This window comes from Clupea harengus, chromosome 12 (genome assembly GCF_900700415.2).
Source record: "Clupea harengus chromosome 12, Ch_v2.0.2, whole genome shotgun sequence".
Taxonomy (NCBI): domain Eukaryota; kingdom Metazoa; phylum Chordata; class Actinopteri; order Clupeiformes; family Clupeidae; genus Clupea; species Clupea harengus.
Window position 1 is genome coordinate 19,969,947 of NC_045163.1, and position 9,804 is coordinate 19,979,750.

Below are 9,804 nucleotides of genomic sequence, written 5' to 3' on the forward strand. Positions count from 1 at the left end.
CAACATTTCTACCAATGACCCAAACCTGCAGTTACTGGAAAAGGTAGAAACTACAACTCCCTATGACCTCACAAATACAGGCAATGTTTTCTTTCCTGGTCACTTCCCTGGCGTGCTGCCGTGCTCACAGAGAATGAATGAAATTTCTGTATTTTAATTTAGTCATTGAGCTAGGTAATCATTTGCTAATGTACGTTTTGTAAGAGGGATGGAGGAGTCAAAAGATGAGAAAGCGCATAAAGTCTTTATTGAAAGACTGACACTTGGTGTTACTAGAGTACTTGGTAAGATTATTTTGCTCATTGAAAATGTTGTCTTTGGCAGCTAGCTATTGAGGCAGCAAGCTAGCAAGTTAGTTATCAAGCTAATGTCAAGAAAAGTTTGAAATTAAGCTATTATTTGCTAGCCGATGGATATCTAAGTATCTGTGTATGAATCGATATGCAATCCTAATTTGACCGATCCATGTATGTTTCTTGTCCAAGCATTAAAAATAACTGACCATACTAAGCCATTTAAGATTTACGCAGATCTACCTCCTCTGAGCGTACAGCTGTATTACAATGTGATGTATGTTCTGATGTCAACCACAGAGAGTCTTCCTGGAGTCATAGACGTGCGTTTCGCAGAGAGAGAACCTGCAGAGAAACGGTGTTTGCTGTCATGGGAGCAGGTACATTGAGCCACAGATTATCTAATGAACGTGTTTGTCTGTGAACGTCATCAGTTATATCACGAGGATTCTTTCTCGATAATCCATACTCAAAAAGTAGCCTTCTCTCTGACAATGCCCCTTGTCCACCAGAAAAACGCCTGTGCCCTGCCTGAGGATCTCAGAGACTTTTATCTAACAACAGATGGTTTCACTCTGACCTGGAGTTCAAAGCTTGAGAGTGAGTCTCCTGGTCATTTTCCTATTTCTGCCAACTTCCAGCCTCCAGTACATCTACACGTTTAAAATACCTGCTATCTGATCAACTGTCATTGTGATTTAGTTTGCATGTACAATGGATGACCACTAAGCTCAGTTTTCCAAGCTAAATTCAAAAGTGATTATGTAAATTATCGTTGTTATTATTATGATAAAACTCTGACCACTAATGTTGACACCTCTATGATGTTACAGATGAGTGTGTGTCTGTGGGCTGTATGGTGATTAACAGTGTGGTCAAACTCCGGCGGCTCGGCCAATCCTCAGTTTTCTCCCTCCCCAGCACGCCCACCATCGCTGATCTGGACTCTGATGGGGAGACGGAAGGTGAGATGACGGAACACTTCCACAACATGGAGGGCAATGTGAACAGAAGATTCTGACATTAAAAAGTTCCATGTCCTGTTAGCCCTGCGATCATCTAACCTTCACAGTCAGAGCTCTTAACTTTAATCTAACTGGCCGTGTCATTTACGGCCATTTTCACTTAAGAAATACAGTGTACCGAAGCTATTTTCACACACACTGCAGACTATTCCAATTTCTTTTTAAAATCCCAATACTTGAACGGAGTAAGTCAATAAGTTGAAAATGTCAAATATTGACCCAAACATGAAAGGTATAACGATGTATTTTAATTTGATGTACAAATCAATTAGATTTGAGTAGTCTGTGTAAACATTCCCCATTCATTGTTTGTTTCTTTCCTGCTTTTGTCCGTCACCACAAACTGGCCCATAGGGAAATAGTCCTTTGCAGTCGTATCATTAGAGGGATATTGTGCTTCACAGATGCTGAGACTGGACGAGAGCAGCCTCACTTTGACTCCCGCAGTCGGATCTTTGAGCTGGACCCATGTGCGGGAAATGGGAAGGTGTGTCTGGTCTACAAGAATTGCACAGAAGGTAGTCTCCGCACAACCATATTTATTACAAAGCATCCTTAGGCAGCAGTACGTTTAAAGTTCCCATTTACTGGTGTTATTTGTATGAAATGAGTAGGACATGTTGCACTCAGAATCTCACTTTTTGCTCTATAAAATGTAGTGTTAATACTCATTCACCTCTTAGAAACAGGTTCAATGGCCGAGTTGTCTGACACATATTTATCAGTTTTCTTGTTTGGTCCTGTGTCTCCTGTGTCTGGTGTAGATGAGGTAACCCAGCAGTGCGATGTGTGGTTCCTGGATCGCTCGCTCTACTGGCACTACCTGACCCCTTCCTTCACCGCCTACTACCGCCTCATGATCACACACCTGGGCCTGCCTGAGTGGCAGTATAACTTCACCCCATATGGGCCCAGCCCACAGGCCAAGGTGAGAGGTCAAAGGGTGCGCAGGTGGCAGGTCAAGCTTTCTTCGATCAAAAGATAGTTGCTATGGTTTAGTAATGTGTTTTTTTTTTTTATTTGTTAAAAGAGAGATCTTTTGCAGTGCCAAGGATGTTTAAAATGTATTTAAATGTTTAACAGCAACCAACAACCAGAGGAACATTTCAATATACATTTATTGACTTAGTAGAAACAAAATATATACTTCAAATACATTCGATGTATAATGCAAACACAGCGCTAACTGAAGTTAATTTAATCTTTTATACAGAAGTTTCAAGTCATATAAGAGATTGCACACATTTACCAGTCCATAGTACACTGTAATAACTGAGTTACCAGTGCTAGGGAACTGCTTTTATAGCTCTCTCACTATAGCTTACTCCATCTCCCTCTCACCCTAGCAATGGGCTGCCCTCTACCAACCCCTGACCTTCCACTCAGAACCTCACCTGGACAGTGCAGGTGAGCCACTGCTCAACAAGCTGGACCCGGCCAAAGCCTTCAGGGGGAGAGCCAAGCAGCCGCCCCCCAAAAAGAAACCTCCCGCCCAGGCATCCTCCACGGGCTCTGGGGGCACATCCAGAGGACATGGGGTGTCAGGGAGACTCAGTGTGCTAAAACGATGACCAGATAAAGGCAATAAAGCACTGAATGTGTTATTAAGCTATTTAAGCTATGTGGGTATGCAAGGAGCGGAATGTGTTTTTAAAATGACTGACTGGAAGGGCTTAAAGTATCTTAAAAGTAATTTTGTGCGTCACTTCCAATGGATGAGAATCACGTTTATTTTGCTGTCCTTGAGTGAGGATGTATCTATGTATATACACCTAACTGGAAGAATATGCATTTTGTTATCATTAGTTATCGCTTCACACTCCTAGTCACTGGTTTCCCAGTCTGTCTGATAAACTCTGAATACAGGAATGTTTGTTCACTACCTCTAACTTATGTTGGATCCCAACTGTACTTATTTATTTATTAAAGACTATTCCTGAAACATATCATGGGTAAGTCTTAGTTTGTTTTCTAATATGGCTCTCAACCTGCTATAGATTCTAGAATCTGTACAGCTAATGTTTTGCTTTCCTTTCTTCACCTAGTATCATATATTGCAAGGTTTACAGACAGAGTGGAGGCACATAACGGTGATTAGTACATCATTTGTTCAAGCTAATGGATGTACTTTAGTTATAAAGAGCCATTTCCTTATACTTGATATTCAAAGATGAATACTAGTAAGTGGACTGGATAACAACTGACTTCAGGTCAGTGAAATTACAGTTAAGCCCGTGCATCTGATTCTCTTCCTTTTATTGGTGGTAAATCTTGCTCAAATGGTGGCCTGCTCTAAACTGAGGCAATATAGGTGAAGAGAGGGTGGTGCACAGTGTTTTCCGGAACGGTGGCTCCTTCTCAATTTCTTAATGACCAGTCCAGCACTTCACCCGTTTTGCCACTTTTCCTCTGCTTTGTTCCTCCATCAGCCTTTGTGTGAAGCGATGCGTACAGTCTTTTTCGAAGAAACCGAATGTCCTTCCGGCCTTTCCTCATTGCTGTATGCTGTCGATTAGCTGGAGTGGTTTTGTACTCAGACAGTTTGGCCTTCCCATCTCTTGACAACAATCACATTAGATTGGAAGAGAAGGAGCTGAAGGAGATGAGTGTCCATACAAGGGCAACTCTTCCTCAGCATGGCCCGTCTAAGTCCAGCCTCTCCATGGTCCTCAGAACCTGTTTGGTCCGAGCCTTACTGCACGAGTGTGTGGGTCCGACAGCTGTCTACACACACATTTCAGCGGGAGCGGCTTTTTTCAGCTGGTACAGCGGTTCGCGTTCTGGCTCGTTTTCCGGCCCCTGGGCCCGTATGCGGGGGTGATGCATCTCCACAAACACCCTGTAGATCAGGGCACCCAAGACCCCCCCAACCAAAGGGGCCACCACAGGAACCCACCACCATCCAGAGCCTGCCCTAAAGAACAGAGACACAGAGGTTAAAGGTGTGCTTTCAGCTGTTCCTCTGTCAAGGTCAGTTAGATCCTTTTGTTCCCTTTTGAATTATCTATTGTTATTCACCAAAGAATGTATCTCTTGGTCTGAAATCCCTTTATACTGAAAGCTTCTGCTGTGCTCCGGCGAATTCGTCGGAGGCCCAGGCTTGGTTCAAGTTAGCTTGTTCAGAATAACAGACTTGTGGAAGACGGCTTAGCGAAAGAATGTGTTTATTCAGACACTAGCCACGATCACCGCGACACAACACGAGCATGCATGAGACACGTCTGCTCGTAACGAGTCGGTCTTCTTTCTCCTTCTTTTCATACATTACAGAGATGTACATACATTTATACTGTAGAACTAACATATGTGTGTAGGGGAGGGGATGGGTGTGTCTGGAGGTCAAAGGGGAAGTCTAGTTTGACCAAGGGCCATATATGGTCATACCAGGTATAGATGCTAATGTCTTTGCTTCAGCCATCTTGTCGTGACTGCAGACAAAAGCCAACAATCAGAGTCTAATAGCTCTGGCTCCAAGACACATAAAAGCCAGGAACCATGTGCGATGGCTCTCAACATAGACAAAAGGTCAGGCGCCAAGCCTGATGGCTGTGGCCTGGTGCTATGCAAACTAACTTGTGGGGGTTGTTGAGATGTAGTTATATTGTGTCTGATATATGAAATCCACCAAAATCTAACAATACAAAGGCTATTTGTTTTACAGAATTACCTCTACCCCATCTCAACATCTTCCCCCAAGGCCTGTAAGTTTACACATTCTTCATTTTCTATAAACCCTCTCTGAAACCATACATTTCTCCTAAACCCCTTCTGTATACATAAGCCATCCCCCATAATCCCCATTTCTATAACATAAATCTCTACTGAGCTCTCTGCTGCCCCAATTCCATCACCCATGAGTCCTGTTTCTCCAGTAGCCCACAAACCCTGTCTTAAGAGTATCTGTCCCTATAAAGTGGGCCCAGCATCCATATCCAGTACATTTTGTATTAGATGCATACATTTCCCATAAACCCATTACTCTAGCATTCTTTCCCATAAAGCAAATGTATAGTATCCTTACTTGAACACCTCAGGTCCCCATCCAGCGAGGGCACTGAAGACTCGGGGTGCCAAGTCTCGAGTGGGATTGATGGCGTAGCCACTGTTGCTACCCAGAGAGATGCCAATCAGCAGTACCAGGAGGCCGGAAGCCAGAGGTTCGGTGCCCTTGGGTGCAGGCTGGTTTCGCTGATCTGACAGGGCCATCAGGCAGAGAAGCAACATGGCAGTGCCCAGCACCTACAAGAGAGATTCATTTAATCTCATTTGAAAGTTGTTGATATTGTTGAACATCTGTAATTAGTTGTTTAATACATATTGAATATGTTGTTGTATGTTGCTTGTTTATACTGTATGCTTTGTTGAAGTGGTGTATTTTAAAGTTTAAGTTATCCAGTGCTGCTAATACAAATACAGTTATCAAACATAATCATACAGTATATTTTGAGGTACACAGACATGTGGGTAAGCACAAATATGTCCCTGTTATGAACTGCCCATATACACCTCCTTAAAGGCAGGTTCTATTCACCTGTCACTAGTGCTTTGATCTGGTGTTGCAGCTGTTCATGAGATGGACACCTGTTTCAACACTCACCTGGTCTAGGAAGCCAGCATGGAGAGAGAGGTATGGGGCTGGATAGGTGGCAAAAATCCCAGCTGTTGCTTTTGGGCCAGATACTGTGAAGTTTCCCTCACTGTAATGATGAATGGCATCTGTAGATGCAGACAAAAGATGTGATCAATGAAATATGCCCTCTTACACTGACCGATTAATACAGAATACTTATGTCTGAAATATGCCCTCTTACACTGACCGATTAATACAGAATACTTATGTCTGAAATATGCCCTCTTACACTGACCGATTAATACAGAATACTTATGTCTGAAATATGGCGACTTGAGCTGAAAGAGGTTACTATTGAACATGATACATTGTAGATCTCAATAGGGCATATTAGCTTTCTGTGGAGACATGGTGGTCTATGTCATTTGTTAAGATAATGTGGCTTTCTTATTTGTCCTAAAGCCACTAAAAACATCCCAGGAAATCTTTGAAATAATTGCATATTTCAAGATCTAAGACAGGACAGAAATCTTTGTATAATTTAAAACCAGTGTTCTTTGTTTCAGCAGGATAACTAAACTGTGATCCCAAAAACATTTACATGACAGAATGCAACATTGCAACTTCACAATCACCTGGGAAATACCTAATAGATGTTAGGGTATAAACACATAATGACTAGGAGGCTCACACATACCATAGTAGAGGACAAAGACTGTTCCAGCTGCTAGAAAAGATCCCAGAAACTGTGCTGTGATGTACAAAGGAAGCATCGCCCACTTCAGACGGCCAAAGACACACATCGTAAAGGAGACCGCTGCATTCATATGGGCACCTGAGAACGAGAGAGAGATTTTTTTTTACTTTGTTACTTTGTTTATTTGTGGTAACTACCGGTATATTGGTTTTACTCATTGAACCTGAAGGATGAATACAAATTCAGAGGAAGATTGTACTACCAGTAAAACAATGGATATACATAATTCTGCATTACTTACCAGAAACGCTGCCAGCTACGTGTACCCCCATCGCCACACCTATCCCGAAACCCAGGTTGATGCTCAGGTACTCCCCAAACGCTCCCTTCCCTGTGACCACCTGAGCCACTGAACCGAGCCCGAAAACCTGAAACAATCAACAAGCCCAACCACAACCACACAGTTAGTATTAATTGAGAAAGAACTATCACCTTTATTTCAGAGACCTCACACAGTACACATTTAATGAAGGGTACGGATGATTTTTTTACTTTTACTTTCACTTAAAATAAATATGAAATCCAGAACGGTCACAAGAAGGAAACAACCCTGAGGTTACATTTACGACCTTAGTCTTAACCCAAACGCAAGTTAACATGTGAGTACACATGGAAAATTCCAGCAAGGAGAATGTATGTCAGATGATGTTCTGGCCTAGAAATGTAGTATTTGTGCGTCAGCTTCATTCTCGGTGACACTGTAATTACTCTAAGAATAGACACACACAAAGACAGACTTGCAAACACCCACAAAGGGTGTCTTGTGATTGGTCAGTAGTTTGTGGGTGTGTGGGTGCGACAGCCAGGGTGGCATGCCATTTAAGTCACCAGTTTCCACCTGGTGTTCTGGCCAACAGTGGGAGGCTCGAGAGCAAGACATTTGCCAACATAATAATAATGTGGCATGACACTGTCCTTGACATCCCACCTCTCGTTATAATGTCACACAGACATTCACACATTATCTTTATGGTAGCTCACAAACCAAATAAAGATAAAAATGGGGACCTCATAAATGTACACTTATTTTTGACTAATTCATAGCTTTTATCTGGTCTTCAAGGCTATGATTCCATTGCTGCTGCTATGAAAATGTATATGTCGAAATTCTTCATATCACTCTGATAAAAATGTAAAACCCTTTTGATCATGCCTGAATAATATTTCAATGTATTTTTTTTTTATACATGTCTAGCATTTCCAAATCATGTTATGCACTTCAATAAAATTAAACAAGAGTTGTATAAAGTTGCTGGTTGCAGGGCAAGCTCTCACCATCATAACGAATGTGCCGAGTGTCTCGGCCAGCCCCACCCGGACAACCTCATTCCTGAACCAGGCCATGGGGGCCTCTCTTCTGCTTCCCTTTTGTTCCCCTGCGCGTCCCTCTTCCAGCATGCTCTGGGAATCCTTCATTTTTCGCGTGCTGTAGTTCTCCTGTCACTCTCTCTGTTCAGCAAGTCCAAGTCCTTTCAATTGACGTTGCTTCTTGTGAGATCTGTCTTCCCAAAATCCTTCAATGGTTTCCAAAACTCCCCGGTGGGATTTGTGTATTGTTCGCCTTTCTCGTGCTCTCACTCACTCTCTCTCTCTCTTTCTCTTGATCTTTCTCCCTTCAACCGCTGTCTTTAAGTACTGAGTGCTCTGAGGGCAGTCTCCCCCTTATATAGCTTCTGCCCCACCCCCTCAGACGGCAGTCAGTCCCATATGTACACAGCCACACATGGACTAGGGGACTGGGGGCACAAAAGCTCTCTATAAGGTCTGGTCAGTTTCTCACCAGTGGTGCTGCTAGCATAACATAGGCTACAGGCGACCTATAACATGAATACATGAGTGATTACGACACCAATTGTAGGTACAATTCTGTCAACCTCAACAGTAAAACGACCTTTGCGTTGGCAGTCTTTGACCATGACCTTGGACCAGTCCCATCCAAACCCCGCCACGTAACAGCGAGCTTTAAGTCCCAGACGTTACCCTCGCTTTCCGTTCCATAGCAAAATGACCGTTGTCACACACTTCTCTTGTTTGAACCGTTCCAAAGAATTTGCAAACGGGGATAGATGATTACAGGATCCAACAAACACACACAATGTGTGCCATGTGTTCCGCTTGAACAAGCCTGATATCCTCTTTCCTCTTTGCCTACCCTCCTTCATCATGCTAAAACTCAGGTTTTAATTTGTTCATATTGTCCTATCTACATATGCATTCCCAATCCACATGAATGGGCATTTTCTGTAGGAGGTCAGTACACAAAGTAAGGCATGGTATAGATTCAAGTTGTGAGTGATTGCACATATCATACCATGACGTCTCTGCAGTCATTCAAATCTCTCCATTATTGATCTGTTAACACAGATGACCTGGGAAACCTCTGAAGAGTTTACTGACGTGAGAGGACAAATCGATTAATGGTCATATTAACCTTCTGTTGCAAGAGGGCACAAAACACAGACACATGAGTATATATTATGTGACACCTGTAGGAGCAGTATCACTGTCCAGAGTCAATTACCTGTAAGTCTGGAAATAAATAATGTGATGTTAACTGAAGAATTATTACAGCGAATCATTTGGGTGCAGAGCTGTTCATATGAGGTTAGGACTCTAAGCTCAGGTCTTTGAGTTGGAACATCATGCCAGGCTTACTCCTCTTTATGAGGGAGTTGCCCGTGCTGTTTGCTGCAACTGCGGCTGGTGCAGTAAGATAGCGTTTGTGTGACCCACGGGCTATTTCAATGTATGGTCATCATTTATTTTGCTGATATCTTTTCCAGAAAGACAAAGAAAAAGAAACACATGTTCAGAACAGTGCACCTCACACTGTAAAATGAATATCCTTCTCAATTAGTTGTAGTAGTAAATGATAGTTCTTGTCCTGTTTTCTTTTATAATCTTATTATCTGTAATGTTTTTAATGCTCAGCATTATGCTGATAATCAAGTCTGTTCACAAAAACTGAACAAATGGGGGGAAATGTGTATATTTTATAGTTGTAGTAATATCAATATACTTCCTGCAATGGAGGCAGTGACCTCAAGCTGAGGTCACACAAGGTTCCCCCAACTCCAGCTGTCAGTCACTGAAGTGACTTTATGACTGCACCTCAAATCAAACCATTGTGTTAACTGCAGAAATCATTTTGTCATGAAA

The 9,804-nt window shown here is 42.5% G+C and overlaps 2 protein-coding genes across 2 annotated transcripts; one reads left to right on the forward strand and one right to left on the reverse strand.

Annotated features, from left to right (window-relative positions):
• Positions 1 to 71: 71 nt before the first annotated feature.
• On the forward strand, positions 72 to 3,264 carry tpgs2 (tubulin polyglutamylase complex subunit 2). The gene is made up of 7 exons (XM_042709350.1): positions 72 to 284; positions 594 to 673; positions 806 to 893; positions 1,127 to 1,258; positions 1,723 to 1,836; positions 2,083 to 2,246; positions 2,665 to 3,264. Exons 1-7 carry the CDS (start codon positions 209 to 211, stop codon positions 2,887 to 2,889), a joined length of 879 nt encoding a protein of 292 aa, XP_042565284.1. The 5' UTR covers positions 72 to 208; the 3' UTR covers positions 2,890 to 3,264.
• A 295-nt stretch (positions 3,265 to 3,559) lies between these two features.
• On the reverse strand, positions 3,560 to 8,655 carry aqp7 (aquaporin 7). The gene is made up of 6 exons (XM_012830066.3): positions 7,921 to 8,655; positions 6,887 to 7,013; positions 6,586 to 6,723; positions 5,916 to 6,034; positions 5,340 to 5,557; positions 3,560 to 4,232 (listed from the first exon to the last, which is right to left on the reverse strand). The coding sequence occupies exons 1-6, from the start codon at positions 8,059 to 8,061 to the stop codon at positions 4,043 to 4,045; spliced, it is 933 nt and encodes a 310-aa protein (XP_012685520.1). The 5' UTR covers positions 8,062 to 8,655; the 3' UTR covers positions 3,560 to 4,042.
• Between the last annotated feature and the right edge of the window lie 1,149 nt (positions 8,656 to 9,804).